The 16,397-nt window shown below is 37.1% G+C and overlaps 1 protein-coding gene and 1 pseudogene across 1 annotated transcript; both read right to left on the bottom strand.

Moving 5' to 3' along the window:
* Positions 1–5,745: 5,745 nt before the first annotated feature.
* Positions 5,746–10,137, bottom strand: LOC147929588 (uncharacterized; annotated as a pseudogene).
* Positions 10,138–10,216: 79 nt separating this feature from the next.
* On the bottom strand, positions 10,217–12,728 carry LOC147929587 (uncharacterized). Its single transcript, XM_087480668.1, has 6 exons — positions 12,710–12,728; positions 12,301–12,585; positions 12,008–12,231; positions 11,298–11,847; positions 10,325–11,204; positions 10,217–10,238 (listed from the first exon to the last, which is right to left on the bottom strand). The coding sequence occupies exons 1-6, from the start codon at positions 12,726–12,728 to the stop codon at positions 10,217–10,219; spliced, it is 1,980 nt and encodes a 659-aa protein (XP_087336794.1).
* Between the last annotated feature and the right edge of the window lie 3,669 nt (positions 12,729–16,397).

The raw sequence follows: 16,397 nt of genomic DNA, 5'->3' as shown, positions 1-16,397 counted from the left end.
CGACAAAATCATGGATTCTTATAGCTTTAATTGAGGAATTAAGCGAATTTGTTGTATCATGGCTTCTAAATTTAGCTAATTGGCTCATCATCAGCTGGATTCACATCTGTATTTGTAGTTCTGTCGTTGTTATTGTCATGGGGATTTAAAAAAATGGTAGGAGGATAGTGGTGATTATTGGAAGAAGAAAGAAGAAAGGTGTTGAAAAAAAAAGCCAATGACGAACACCATCGACGAGATTGCCGCCACCACTCACCGATGCTAATTACAGATCTTTATTCTCTGCTGTTGAGACCATCACCAGAGCTTCTGAATGTGAAAGAGAAAGTAGAAATAGAGATGTCAGTGCTGGATAAAGGAAGTGTACGAGAATTTGAAGCTTCTTCTTCGCTTAGATCATTTGGCTTTGTCTTTTAACAAATGAAATATTGGGTATTGAATGAAATCTGAACATCTGGGAATTGTTGGGTATTGGAACTGTTGAAAATTGTTGGTTAATGAATCAAATATGATCATGAGTGGTGGCTTTAATTGTTGGGTATTAGTATTTCAATTGTGAATGAAATGGATAAATATGGTAATCTTGAAGCTGAAATGTTTATTTGAGTGCTTTCTCATCTTTGGACACCAATTTTTTTTTGATATATTGTCATTGAGAACAAAACAGTTGGTAATTGAGTTTGATGTATTCGGCTTCTTTGGATTATATTTTGTCCGTTATGGAGTTGACTAGACGTGTTGATGAGTCAGAGTACAATGGAGGATGATCTTCTGGTTCTGGTCACCACTCATCACCATTTGTGGGATTTATGAATATTCAGGAAAAACTTTCTAAATTTTAAGAATGTCTTCCTAAACATTATGAAATCCTTCCTAAATCTACAGAAATGAGTTTCTAATTTTTTTTAATTTTTGTTTTACCTCATTGTGTCACATATTACTCTATTTAGTGAGAGATTTTTGATTTTATTTTGTGTCTATCTTGATATTTTATCTATATATATATGAGAGTAACAAATATAATTTTGTGTCGTTCTAGATAGTTTATGAAGTATTTTAGTGTTATGTATGTGATGTCTTTGAAATGTTTCTTTACAAGATATTATTATCTTCTGTCTTGTGTTGGAGAAGTGTGTGATATCTTTGATGTGTTTCATTGTAATGTGGGTTTTTTTGTTTACATATTGATTTCAGCAAAAAAGAAAGAAACGGTGTAAAGAAGTTGAGTATGTTGTTCCAAAGAAAAACAGTTGATGATGAACAAGATGTTCCATGGCAGAGCACAAAACATGTTTAAACCATCCTGAATTTAAGCAAGAACACTTTAAAGATGTAATCTTTTTATGGAAAATTAGAAAAAAATGAGCTTTTAAAAAACTTTGTCCATCTAAACTTTTTTTAAAAAGTTTGGTTAAATAGGTTTTAGAATGTAATTAAAAGCCAATAATACCCTCAATTATATATTCATATTAAATTTGTATATCAATTACAAATTCATATTTAATTTATAGATTTTAATTAAATCAAATTAGGAAACTATCTGGGATATTGGGTGTCTATGAAAAATATTAAAAAATTTGGGTAGGCAAAAAAATACCCTTAACTTTTCACCGTCGTCTCTCCTCCATCTTTAACCTCAATGCCGTTCATCTTCTCCTTAGCCACCGGCGTCTCTCTCCATCGTCACCATCTTCCGTCGTCTCTCCATCGTCACCGTATTTTGTCGTGTCTCTCCATCACCATCCTCCGCCGTCTCTCCTTCTTCACCGTCTTCACCATCTCACCACATCTCCATCTTCACCATTGCTCCATCTCTCCATGAATTAGGTATGTAGATTTCTGGATTTTTTTGCATGTTGATTGTTATGTTGTGTTCATTTCTTGAGATTATGTCAATTTGTTCACTCCATTTCAATCCAGATTTCAACCCAATTTTTTCTTATTCGATTTCAATTTTTGCATGTTAATTATTATGATTTCGTGATTAAAAGAGTTGTTTCTTGCCCACTCGTAGATTACGTTCATGTACAAACCTGAACTAACACACTCCCAAATCGCAACATTTAGTTTCGTCGCTCTGTTTTTTTTTTCCGTATTTTCTGTGTACAAATCATGTGTTTTTAAAACCGGAGTGTTTTTATGATGGCTTCTTCCATTCGTATGCTCATGAATTGGAAGCTATTAGGCTTTGTTGTATATAATGGTTGTTCTAGAGCTGAATATTAGTATTGGAGTTCATAAATTTTATGATTTTGGATCTTGAAATCTGAGTTTGGAAGGTGGTTACCATTCCTGCGGTATATGTTCTACGTTAGAATCTGACATCAAAGTTAGTAGCTTTTTCTTAGGCTTGGATCCTCCTACTATTGTAGTATGTGGTTGTGTATGCATAGAAGAAACCAAAACAAGTGTATATCTTATATGAAAGTTATCATTTTCTAAGATTAAACTAAGATCCTTAAGTCTAATTTTTGTTTAATTTTCAATTCGTTAGTGTATTTTTGTCTTTAAATTCCTGTTTTGCATCTAAATGATTAATAATCAGAGTTTTCTTGTTCTTAAATCATACTTTTAGTAATCTTTAGTATTTAATTTTCTAATATCTTTGTTGATTTTTGTATGATTTATTTCAGTTGTGGCTAATTCATACTAACTCTTCTTTTATTTTATTCGGCAGGGATGGAAATCAAGTATCCTAAGCGGCTTATGGCACCTAAATTAAATCGCTCAAATTTGCTCGTTTGAAGTTGGCAGTCGATCTTTGGATAGGAGCAAAGGATCATATGCTAGTTAATCGAATGAAAACTTATGAGCCTCCAGTATATGCTTATGAGTTTGTAGACCTTGGCTAATTTTTTTAGTGTCTTTACACTTTTATTTTTCATTAGTTGTATCACTTTTATTTTTATTGATATTCTAATGAATTTTGTGTTTATAATGGTTGATGAGTACATAAGGTCTGATTTATTTTTAAATTCCTGAATCACAACATAGATACTCATGTGTTTTGAAATTTCTTGATGGTGTTATATTTGAAACAAACAAACAACACAAAGAGTCTTAAACAGTTAAGAAATTCATTGATGGTGAGGTCTGGTGAAGTCTGTAGACAAGTCTGTAGAAGTCTGTAGACAAGTCTGGAGAAGTCTGGTGAAATCTGTACACAAGTCTGGAAAACTTTGGAGAGGTCTGGTGAAGTCTGTAGACAAGTCTGGAGAAGTCTGGAGTAACGTAGATTTGCATCATAAACAGTTAAGTGAAATTTTCGTGGAAGGTGGAAGAGATGGTAAATAACCGATCACGATATCATAAGTTATGTCGAATGTCAAGTTTTCCTATTTTTGTCTTTCTTCTAAATAATTTAAAATACACATTCTAATATATATTAGAACATATCTAAACAATAAATACAGAATCGTAACCATAAATTACGATTATTCAAAAAATATTCACTTTCCTTATTTAGTTTATTTTCTTTCTATTTCTAGAGTATTCTAAGTTTTACGGATTATAAATTCTAAAATGTTTATGATATATCTTTTACTTCTTTTAGTATACAAGGTAAAACGTAGAAAATATATTTTGAATTGATGTAGAATGAAGAAAAATGTAGAATACATATTCTTAATTTGGTAGAACATACAAAATTCAGTTTCTAAAGTTTTTAGAACAAATTTTATGTCTAAACGTCGTAGAACATGCACAAACTGTAGAATGAATAATCTAAATGTTTCAGAACTTGAAAAAATCGTAGAAAGTATCTTCTGAACAATTTAGACCAAAAATCATCAATTTACAAACTGTTTTTTTGACATTCAAAACATTTTTTTTAAAAAAAAAATTTGCACAGTTGTATACTAACATGAGTTTACTGTTTGTTTTTTGGTTTAAACTCCTAAAAAATTCAATATATCTATTAGTAGGGGCATTTTTGTAACAATTGACAATCTTCAAAAAAAGGTGTAGATGACCAAATGTTTGGAAAAAGCTCATTTTTCTAACTTTCCCATCTTTTTAACTACTATTTGTATGAAAACCATCCTGAATTTCAAAAGGTCATTCCTAAATATTATTGAATCCTTCATAAATTTATATGTATTTTTCTAAATATATTTTTGGGACATTTACTCAGATGTTATACATTTTAGGTAATATTACCCGAATCTACAAAAAAAAGATTTTATTACTAGAATATTTTGGGTATTTTCAAAATACCCAATGTGCCGTTGTTTTACGTTACCGGAAAAAAGTTATTACAAAAATGTCATTGCCACGTCAGACGCCACGTCATAAATCGCTGACGAATATTAAATAACTCAGGCGTAACGCGTTATAGAGGTAATGACGGCTGAGTTATATGTTTGTTGCGGCTGATTTATGGAAAAAACATTTGAGTCAGATCGGACGGCTGACTTAGAGCATAACTCAGCCACGCGTTACGGCTGAGTTTTCACCGGATGGTTGATTTTTCAAAATTTTGGCTGAGTTAGAGCATAACTCAGCCGTCCTTACGGCTGAGTTATTACCCGATGGTTGAGTTGTCAAAATTTCGGCTGAGTTATCAATACGACACGGCTGAGTTATCGTATTTCCGGCTAGCTGAGTTATGAAAAACGGCTGACTTATGAGATGTAGTTTCGGCTGAGTTATGGTTAAATTCTATAACTCAGCAATGAAAGGCTGACTTATCATACAACTCGGCCATTTGACTGCTGACTTAGAAGCAAAAGATTAATTACTAGAATGTTATCCAGCTACGGCTGCTTTATGAAACGATACGGCTGAGTTACATATTTTTAGTTGACGCAGCGGCTGAATGTGGCAGCCATTTTCTGTTTTTTAATTACTGTAATGTTATCCATGTTTTGACTGAGTTATAATTTATTTCATGGCTGACTTATATTAAGGCTGAGTTATTATTTCTTTAATGGCTTACTTACCACGTCGGACGCATCATCCATGTCAGCATTCCATGTCATCATCTTTCTTCTCTGGAAATACGAAACGTCGTTCCTTTAATTCTTCAACTGGTTATTAAGTGAACTATTTACCTTATATATCCTTGTTCTTCTACTTCTTCTTCACTTTCTACTTCACCTTGTTTTTATACTCACTACAAGAAAACACGCCGTTTGCGACTCCTATAATAGTCGCTAAGTAGTCGCAAATAAGGGTTTTGCGACTTCTTAGCGACCATTTTTGGGAGTCATTAAAAAATGGTCGCAAAATAAAACGGTCGCAACATCGTCTTTAATTTGCAACTGATTTCCGACTAGAAAGTATAGTCGTATATAAGCGACTGTTAAGTGACTGTAGCTGGAGTTGCATATTTCCTACTGAAATGCAACCAAGTTTACTTACGGACTGTTTTGTAACCATATTTAGAGTCCTATAGCAGGACAATTTTGGGCTTAAATACAATAGTATGAATTTGGAGTTTTTGTTTGTTATTTTGTTTGGTCACATGTTTGTTATTTAGTTTGGTCACAAACTAGTCACATGTTTGATATTGGTTAATTTCCAATTTAAAATGCTATTATTTAATAAGAAAATGATGATTAAAAATACTAATCATAACATCATCCTAATCATACCATAATATCTTCCTAAAAGAGTTTAAACACAAAAGATCATCCTAAATGAGAGGAAATACAACTCTAGTATATCTCCAATTCATACTATTTAACAGCCAACGCCATTCCATCAGCAGAACACCTTAGTGCTTTTTGGCTTTGTGTGAACTCTCTATTTCTTCATAGAGTCATATAACGCATATGCAGAGACCAATAACAATTGCCATGCCTCAGTGAACTCAAGCTTGTCTTCCTTCTTGACAGTTGTCAAACACAAGCAAGAAGCAGTATTTTGTTGAACAACCTGAAATCAAGAAACCGAAATATCATAAGCAGACATACATATGGTCCCAGAATCAGCAGCTGAGGTTTTTCTCTGCAAAGTTCACCATCAAACAACAACATAAATAAAAAAAACAAATACCAAACACAATCTATTAGAAGGATCAGAGGAAGAGGAACCAAGAACTTCACAAGCGATGAAGAAAACTGAGTTATATACATGTGATGTCTCCGTTTCAGTTACTCTAATCACTTGCTCCAAACACACACATAAATCAGATTCAAAATCAATCTGAGAAAAGCCATACTAAATCTCATCTTAGATCTTAATCAATAACCTAAACGAGACAGGAAAAATTAGCAGAAGATTCAAGTCATTAACCTAACCGAATATCACAAGAACAAAAGCTAGAACAAAACAAATCTGACCTGAAGAGAAGGGGAGAAGCCAAATTAAAAATACTTTTGGCTATAACCCCAGAAAGCGAACCAGCATCTGTCCCTGGGAAAAACAAACGGAAACCAAAATCAATCACAAAATTGAGTGTGTTTGATTCTGATGAACAAGCAAGTTTCGGTGGTGGTATTGTGATTTTACTTCCTCCAATTTCTACGAATGATCCGATTTTTCCTTGGGTTTGGTCTTTGGTTGCGTCTATACTGATGGGGAAATTGGCTGATAAAATCGATGCGGCGAAGAAGACAAGCTAATGAAAAATCGTGGACATAGAGAGAAACTATCGAGGAAGAGAAGAGGAAGAGTTTCTCTTACACACAAAAAAAGAGAAAAGAGGAGCGTAAGACAGCGAAGGGAAGTGTCATAAAGAAGGAAGTAAGGTAGTCCATTGATTTTAATACAATCAACGGTGTGTATTTAATAAGGGGTGATCCTTAACTCTATGGATTAACCAATCAGAAATTAGCTTTTCTATTTACATTTTAAATTTTGTAATACTTGAAATATATATTTTTTTAAATTCTAGATTAATTTTTGGTGTAAGATAATTTACAATTCAAAATTTAGTGTTTATGGTTAGTTTCAAACCCTATACCCTAAATCACAACCCTTATACCCTATACCCTAACATCAAAGACTATATTGCTTTCATTCTTATTTCTATTTTGTAATAAAACAATATAAAACAATAATAGTTTCTATATTTTTATTGTTATTATAAGTAGAAAATTTAATAATTTACAATTAAGAGTTTAGTATTTGTATATATATTATAAGTAGATTTATATATACTTCAAACCCTATATACTCTTATACCTTAAGTCCCAAACCATAAACCCTAAATTCTTATTCAAAAATACAACTAGCTTTTTATTCTTATTTTGTATTTTGTAATAATTTTTATTACAAAAAGCTACAGACTTTATAAACCCAGATATTACAGACAGATAATCAGATTGAAAAATTCATTGACTTACAAAGAAATATCGATTCCTAAAAATTAGTATCTTTGAGAAGATTGATAAGTTCATAATAAGAGTACTAATTGCGATTAAGTGAGCTAAAGTGTAGCTAAATCAGTCTTCTTAAAAACAGTTTTAAAAGTGTATCTAAATGAGGTGTTAGTCGCAAAGTCTTCAGATATCAGTCACAATATCGTTGCAAAACAGGTTTCTAATTGGTAGCAAAAGAGTGACAAATAGAGATAGTCGTAATATAGTGGCAAATCAGTCGCAATATGTGACCATTTTAAGACTACCATATATACGTCACAAAATAAAAATCTTGAATTCTACACATTATGAACAAAACTGCTGATATAAATCACTATAGAGAACTCATATTAGTAGTATAAAGTACATGTAATAGTAAGATTTAGTAAAACAATGTTTACTTCACTTAGTTTTGAATTTTTCTTCAATGCAACACATTTCTCATATAAAAGAACATGTAACACTTAAGATAAATTCTGAACTTATGGATGTTTTAGTTTATAGTCATGGAAATTTAATACTTTGAGAAAATTATTATTGATAAGTTGAGCAAAACAAAGCATAAACTTCAACCTAAACATGTAAATAAATCTCAATGTGAAATTTCAAAATAAAAAATATAGAGAGTGACTAAACAGTCTTAAAAGTGTAGCTAAATCAGGTGTTAGTCGCAAAGTCTTGAGATATCAGTCACAATATCGTTGCAATTTGTGACGTATTTGTTACTATGTAGGGGTACAAAATGTGGACGCAAATAAGTCCTCAATATGCGACGTTTGGGCGACTCTCTTCATCACAAAGTAGTCGCAAAATTGTGACCATTATGAGACGAATTTATTATCGATGCAATTTTTTTTTTTGAATATGATGTTAAATTAATTCAAGAAAAATAACGTTCTCTTTACAACCGGTCTAATTCGTTCTGAAAATCTAAGAGAATAAAAAAATAGCAAAACATTCAAATTGTTACAGAGTTTCCAAAGGTCCTAATATCCTCTAGATGTTAGCCAAACTCGTAGAGCCGCTGTATACCACATGTCCCCCTCCCTCTGAATTGCTAGGAGCTTATTACGAACCTGTCTGTCCAGCAAAGCTAGGAGCTGAGTTGCTGGGATGGCGGATGTGCCATGCCTTCTCTCATTCCTCTCTCTCCAGAGAGAGTAGACACAAATCTGAAAGCAATAGCGAACCAAAAAAGACGTAATCCGATCATTGGCAGGCTGTGTGAGAAGATTTGTAACCACTCCCCAATCCGTAGAAAAGCCACGAGGAAGAAGAGAAAGAGCAAGGCCTGACCAAACTTCTGCATAATAGCTACAGCTGAAAAACAGATGATCTCGAGTCTTCGAGTGGTGAGAACACAGAACACACAACCTAGGTGGACCCATATGCCATAGCATCATCCGATCAACAGTCGAGAGGCGGTTCCGCATGGCAAGCCAAGTGCAAAAGGAGAGGCGGTTCCGCATGGCAAGCCATGAGGAAACCAAACAACTGTGTGCCATGGTAGCTGAGGTGAAACAATGCGAGTGTGGTGCCAAGTGTCCTTGGTAGAGAAAGTGTCGAAGAAAGAGTCCCCCTTGCTTCTCCACAACACTGCATCTGGCCTAGAATTTTCCCGACGTTGCAGCTGCTGAGCTAAAGCACTCTCAATGAGATTTAGCTCAGACTCCCGATGGCGGCGCACACGTCGATGACACCAAACCTCAGCCAAGGTAGCAGATTGTTGAATACCAAGGGCAAGAATTCCATGACGCCCTATTCGGTCCATAATACATCCCAGCGGAGACCACTTATCGAACCAGAAAGAGGTCCGCAACCCATTCCCCACGTCACACTTACAGATTTCCCTTGCGACTGTCCTGTATTTTAACAATTTACGCCAAATCCACGACCCTGCAGAAACTGTCCCACTAACAGACCAGAAAGATACCCCCTTGAGCAAATTAACCGACACCCAAGTAACCCAAAGGGAGGAGATATGCGAAATAATTCTCCAGATTAGCTTCAAACAACAAACATTATTAGCCTCTTGTAAAGATCAAAGACCCAAACCGCCCTCGTCCTTCGGCTTACGAACATCCACCCAAGCCACTTTTGTCTTATGCGTATTTAACTCTGGACCAGACCAAAGGAAAGCAGAGCAAAGCTTATCAATTTCCCTGATACAGTCTCGCGGGAGGCGAAATGCCGCCATCCAGAAATTTGTAATGCTCCAAAGGACTGAGCTGATCAAGTTTAACCTCCCCACAAAAGATAAAGAGCGTGAAGTCCAAGTGCCTATCCGTTTCCTGATTTGAACCAGTAAAGGTTGATAATGAGCTACAACGAATCGCTTTGTGAGCAATGGTAGTCCCAAGTATCGGACCGAGAGTTGACCCATCGCAAAAGGAAACCGAGCACAAATATCATGGAGGACCGCCTCTGTGATACCTGCTAAATATAGTGAGGAATTCTCAAGACTGATCCTGAGACCTGAGGCTTTAGCAAACTCCTCAAACACCTTGATGATACCATCAATTGATCTAACCTTCCCATCCATAAGGACCATCAAGTCATCCGCAAAGCTGAGGTGAGTAAGGCCCATTGATCAACACCGAGGATGATATCCAAAGCAGCTAGAAGCTCCAGCCTTGTCCAGTTTCCTAGAGAGAACCTCCATACAAATGACAAACAAATAAGGTGAAAGGGAGCAACCTTGCTTCAAGCCGCGTTGGCTACCAAAGTAGCCTGCAAGTTCCCCATTTACTTGAACCGAGAACGAAGCCGTGGTGACACACAGAGTGATCCAGTGGATAAACTCCGGGGGAAAAGCCATAGCATGAAGGGTATTTAGCAAGAAAGACCACTGAACTGAGTCAAAAGCCTTGGAGATATCAATTTGTATTGCACAACGAGAGGGACCCATATCCTTATGATAATCCTTCACCAACTCTGTAGCCAACAAGACGTTTTCAATCAACAACCTATCCTTCACAAAGGCAGATTGGTTCCCAGAGATGAACTTAGGCAGCACTAACTTGAGCCGATTAGCAAGAATTTTTGAGATCACTTTGTAGAGCACATTGCAGCATGAAATTGGTCTGCAATCTTTCATCTCCTTAGCCTCAGTCTTCTTGGGAATGAGTGCGAGGATAGTAGCATTCAATCCCTTGGGAAGAAAGCCTTTAACAAAGAAAGATTGTACGACAATAATCAACTCAGGACCAATAATATCCCACATAGCTTTGTAAAATTCCACTATATAGCCATCAGGGCCCAAAGACTTATCTCGTGGCATAGCAAATAAGACTGTCTTGATCTCCTCCATCGTGGCAGTGTTCTTAAGCATAGCCACATCATCAGTTGAGCATCGAAAAGGAAGAAGGGATTGGAGATCCTCCACAGTGATACCCTCATAGTCCTCAGGACAATGTTGAAGGAAAGTCTTAAAGTGCCTCTCCGCCTCCAACTTAATGGCATCCCCGGAAACTACCACCCCATTTGGACATTGTATTTCATGCATTGTATTGACAGTCTCTCTAATCGTGACAGCACGATGAAAGGCCTTATTATTTTTATCTCCAACAGCCAGCCAATGAAGCTTAGATTTCTGCTTAAGGTACTTCTCTTCCAACCTCGCTACAAACTCCCATCGAGAGAAAGCAGCACTCTCCCCTGCCATTAACTGCTGAGACGGGGCTGCCAAAGTGGCCGCCTGTTTCTTACAAAGATCCTCATAGGCCTCCTTCGTTCGTTTAACCAAATTACCCATCCGGTCCTTCCCCATAGCACGAACTATTGGCTTTAGACCTTTCAATTTTTTTGAAAACCGAAAGAGAGAGGAAGTAGATAAGAAGATAGACTCGGTGCTCTGCCAATACTCTAAGACCATGGGCTTGAATTCCTCTAAATCTAGAACTGCATGAACAAACTTAAAAGGTTTACGCTTTCGTTCTCCCTCTTCAGAACCTTACAGATGAATACTACTACGTAAGTGGTCTGAGCAACCACTTGCATTAAACACCGTATATGAGCATGGAAAAGATTGAGCCCATGTGTCATTAACCAGCACCCTACCCAACATTTTAGAAATCAGATCACCATCCATGTGGTTACACCAAGTGAACAGTGGACCATGGTAAGCCAAGTCTGTTAAAGAGCAATAGTTGAAGAAATCCTTGAAATCTTGCATCGCAGTGGTAAAGTTTGAAGCGTCTGCCCTAGAATGCTCTTCAACATCCAACGTAACATTAAAATCACCCATCAACATCAACGGCTTGCTACGAATAATCAGAGAATCATAGTGTGCTCGCAGATCATCCCACAAACTTCTCCGCACATCATCAAAGTTTGATGCGTAAATAAAAGAGCAGAAAAACTCAGTAGTCTCACCCTCCAACCAAACCGAACAAGTTACAACTTGATCACTTTTAAAGAAAGGCGTTAATCGAGCTGTAGGCTTCCACACAACCCAAATACGACCAAGCCGTGAATATTCATAGTTTGTAATAACCGACCAATTTCGAAAAACATCCTCAAACACCTTTGGAGCTTGCTGTTCCTGTACTCGAGTCTCCAAAACACATCCAAACTGAAACTTCTCCCCCTCCACCCACTTCTTTATCACGGAATGCTTAGATGTGGTGTTTAAACCACACACATTCCAAAAGAAGCCCGACTTACTTAACGCTTCCTGGAGGACCTCTTCCTACTGTACACACCCGGAGTAGCATCCTTGGTGGGTAAGTAGAAGATTCAGATTGCTTAGTGGAGCCTTTCCCCAAATGTGGAGGCAACTTCCTGATTGAATTATCAACTTGGCTTAATGCCCTCATACTCGGGTCAACAACACCACTCTTCTTAACAGCAGGAACAATCTCCCCCTCTTCATGATCTTGACTCTGCAAGGCCATATCAATGCGTGAGTCCTCCTGCTCTGTATCACCTGTTTCAGAAAGTAGAACACCATAACGAGAAGGTCAAACTACTACTGATGTTTCCACCCGAAGCTCACCCCCTCTACTTGCTTTCGCCGGTGAAATAACAGACCAATCTTGCTCTGCAGAGCCGACTGTGGTGTGGGTAGCCACCTCCTGCGAGAGAGGCAAAGCTCCAGTTGAATCCCCTGTCTCCACGACCTTGTTCGCAGAAGGCGTCCCTGAATCTATTATAGTGGTAACTTCAACATTCTGAATTGCAGGCGAACCCTCTTTGTCAACACTGTCCGAGTTCTCCTGATGGGTGCTCGTAGTGGACTTCCTCTTACAGTCAGCATTCCGATGACCCCACTTCAAGCAGCCTGAGCAGCGAGAAGGAAGCCAAGGGTAAATAAACTGAACTTGTGCATCAATACCCAATTTAGAGGTGAAACGGTATGTTGCAGGCAACTCCTTTGACAAAGTAGCTGCAGCAAAAACCTTAGCCTCTTTGAAATTGGAACATTGCTCCGTCTCCGGGTGGAGGCGAATGGGACTCTAATAGAGGGACAAAGAGTCAATTTTGAAAGAACGTATTGTCAAACTCTTTCAGATATGAATCTATCCGATTCAGAAGAGAAGAGCTTGCATCAGTATCTCAATTTCAATTCAAACATGGGTTTGATTCACACTCCATGTTCTGAGAAATATTTACAGAGGAAAAAACGGAGTCTTTGCCTAAAAAAATGCGTTGACAAAGGGCAGATGGATAGAACCTTTCAACGAGATAGTGCTTTTTCAACTCTCTCAAAATGGAATCTATTCTAAACATATATGCCATGGTTCTTTACTTCGACAGGGTACAAATATCTAAATTTGATATTTTTAGGTACTTTTTCAGACCTATTGCGGATACTAAGTAGCAGTCAAAAATTTGTATCCATTTTTCATGATATTATGCATGGATTAGATATATCATGGCGAATTCTTCAGAAAAAATTGTGTCTTCCACAAAGGAATCTGATAAGTGAGATTTCGAGTAAGTCTTTACATAATCTTCTTCTGTCCGAAGAAATGATTCATCGAAATAATGAGTCATCATTGATATCGACACATCTGAGATTGCCAAATGTTCGTGAGGTCCTCTATTCAATCCTTTTCCTTCTTCTTGTTGCTGGATATATCGTTCGTACACATCTTCTCTTTGTTTCCCGAGCCTATAGTGAGTTACAGACAGAGTTCGAAAAGATCAAATCTTTGATGATTCCATCATACATGATTGAGTTGCGAAAACTTCTGGATAGGTATCCTACATCTGAACTGAATTCTTTCTGGTTAAAGAATCTTTTTCTAGTTGCTCTGGAACAATTAGGAGATTGTCTAGAAGAAATACGGGGTTCTGGTGGCAACATGCTATGGGGTGGTGATCCCGCTTATGGGGTCAAATCAATACGTTCTAAGAAGAAAGATTTGAAAAAAAATTTCATCGATATCATCGATCTCATAAGTATCATACCAAATCCCATCAATCGAATCACTTTTTCGAGAAATACGAGACATCTAAGTCATACAAGTAAAGAGATCTATTCATTGATAAGAAAAAGAAAAAACGTGAGCGGTGATTGGATTGATGATAAAATAGAATCCTGGGTCGCGAACAGTGATTCGATTGATGATAAAGAAAGAGAATTCTTGGTTCAGTTCTCCACCTTAAGGGCAGAAAAAAGGATTGATCAAATTCTATTGAGTCTGACTCATAGTGATCATTTATCAAAGAATGACTCTGGTTATCAAATGATTGAACAACCGGGAACAATTTACTTACGATACTTAGTTGACATTCATAAAAAGTATCTAATGAATTATGAGTTCAATACATCCTGTTTAGCAGAAAGACGGATATTCCTTGCTCATTATCAGACAATCACTTATTCACAAACTTCGTGTGGGGCTAATAGTTTTCATTTCCCGTCTCATGGAAAACCCTTTTCGCTCCGCTTAGCCCTATCCCCCTCTAGGAGTATTTTAGTGATAGGTTCTATAGGAACTGGACGATCCTATTTGGTCAAATACCTAGCGACAAACTCCTATGTTCCTTTCATTACAGTATTTCTGAACAAGTTCCTGGATAACAAGCCGAAAGGTTTTTTTATTGATGATATCGATATTGATGATAGTGACGATATTGATGCTAGTAACGATATTGATCGTGAACTTGATACGGAGCGGGAGCTTCTAACTATGATGAATGCGCTAACTATGGATATGATGTCGGGAATAGACCGATTTTATATCACCCTTCAATTCGAATTAGCAAAAGCAATGTCTCCTTGCATAATATGGATTCCAAACATTCATGATCTTGATGTGAATGAGTCGAGTTACTTAGCCCTCGGTCTATTGGTGAACTCGCTCTCCAGGGATTGTGAAAGATGTTCCACTAGAAATATTCTTGTTATTGCTTCGACTCATATTCCCCAAAAAGTGGATCCCGCTCTAATAGCCCCGAATAAATTAAATACATGCATTAAAATACGAAGGCTTCTTATTCCACAACAACGAAAGCACTTTTTCACTCTTTCCTATACTAGGGGATTTCACTTGGAAAAGAAAATGTTCCATACTAATGGATTCGAGTCTATAACCATGGGTTCCAGTGCACGAGATCTTGTAGCACTTACCAATGAGGCCCTATCAATTAGTATTACACAGAAGAAATCAATTATAGACACTAATACAATTAGATCTGCTCTTCATAGACAAACTTGGGATTTGCGATCCCAGGTAAGATCGGTTCAGGATCATGGGATCCTTTTCTATCAGATAGGAAGGGCTGTTGCACAAAATGTACTTATAAGTAATTGCCCCATAGATCCTATATCTATCTATATGAAGAAGAAATCATGTAACGAAGGGGATTCTTATTTGTACAAATGGTACTTCGAGCTTGGAACGAGCATGAAGAAATTCACGATACTTCTTTATCTTTTGAGTTGTTCTGCCGGATCGGTCGCTCAAGACCTTTGGTCTCTACCCGTACCCGATGAAAAAAATAGGATCACTTCTTATGGATTCATTGAGAATGATTCGGATCTAGTTCATGGCCTATTAGAAGTGCAAGGCGCTTTGGTGGGATCCTCACGGACAGAAAAAGATTGCAGTCAGTTTGATAATGATCGAGTGACATTGCTTTTTCGCTCCGAACCAAGGGATCCCTTATATATGATGCAAGATGGATCTTGTTCTATCGTTGATCAGAGATTTCTCTATGAAAAATACGAATCGGAGTTTGAAGAAGGGGAAGGAGTCCTCGACCCGCAACAGATAGAGGAGGATTTATTCAATCACATAGTTTGGGCTCCTAGAATATGGCGCCCTCGGGGCTTTCTATTTGATTGTATCGAAAGGCCTAATGAATTGGGATTTCCCTATTTGGCCGGGTCATTTCGGGGCAAGCGGATCATTTATGATGAAAAGTATGAGCTTCAAGAGAATGATTCGGAGTTCTTGCAGAGCGGAACCATGCAGTACCAGAGACGAGATAGGTCTTCCAAAGAACAAGGCTTTTTTAGAATAAGCCAATTCATTTGGGACCCCGCAGATCCACTCTTTTTCCTATTCAAAGATCAACCCTTTGTCTCTGTGTTTTCACATCGAGAATTCTTTGCAGATGAAGAGATGTCAAAGGGGCTTCTTACTTCCCAAACGGATCCTCCTACATCTATATATAAACGTTGGTTTATCAAGAATACGCAAGAAAAGCACTTCGAATTGTTGATTCAGCGCCAGAGATGGCTTAGAACCAATAGTTCATTATCTAAATCTAATGGATTTTTCCGTTCTAATACTCGATCCGAGAGTTATCAGTATTTATCAAATCTGTTCCTATCTAACGGAACACTATTGGATCGAATGACAAAGACATTGTTGAAAAAAAGATGGCTTTTCTCGGATGAAATGAAAACAGGATTCATGTAATGTAACAGGAGAAAGGTTTCCCATTACTTAGCCGGAAAGATATGTTGCCATGAAATAGGGATTAAGTGGAACGGAATTGACTGGGTGGTAGAGTTGTAGAAACACCTGTTTCTTCCACTTAGCTCCATGGAACAATATGCTACTACTGAAACATGGAAGAATTGAAATCTTAGATCAAAACACTATGTATGGATGGTATGAACTGCCTAAACAAGAA

This window comes from Camelina sativa, chromosome 13 (assembly GCF_030686135.1).
Source record: "Camelina sativa cultivar CO46 ecotype springtype chromosome 13, ASM3068613v1".
In the NCBI taxonomy this organism is placed as follows: Eukaryota; Viridiplantae; Streptophyta; class Magnoliopsida; order Brassicales; family Brassicaceae; genus Camelina; species Camelina sativa.
Note: the sequence above shows the minus strand (reverse complement) of the source record. Positions and strands in the feature narration are given on the sequence as shown.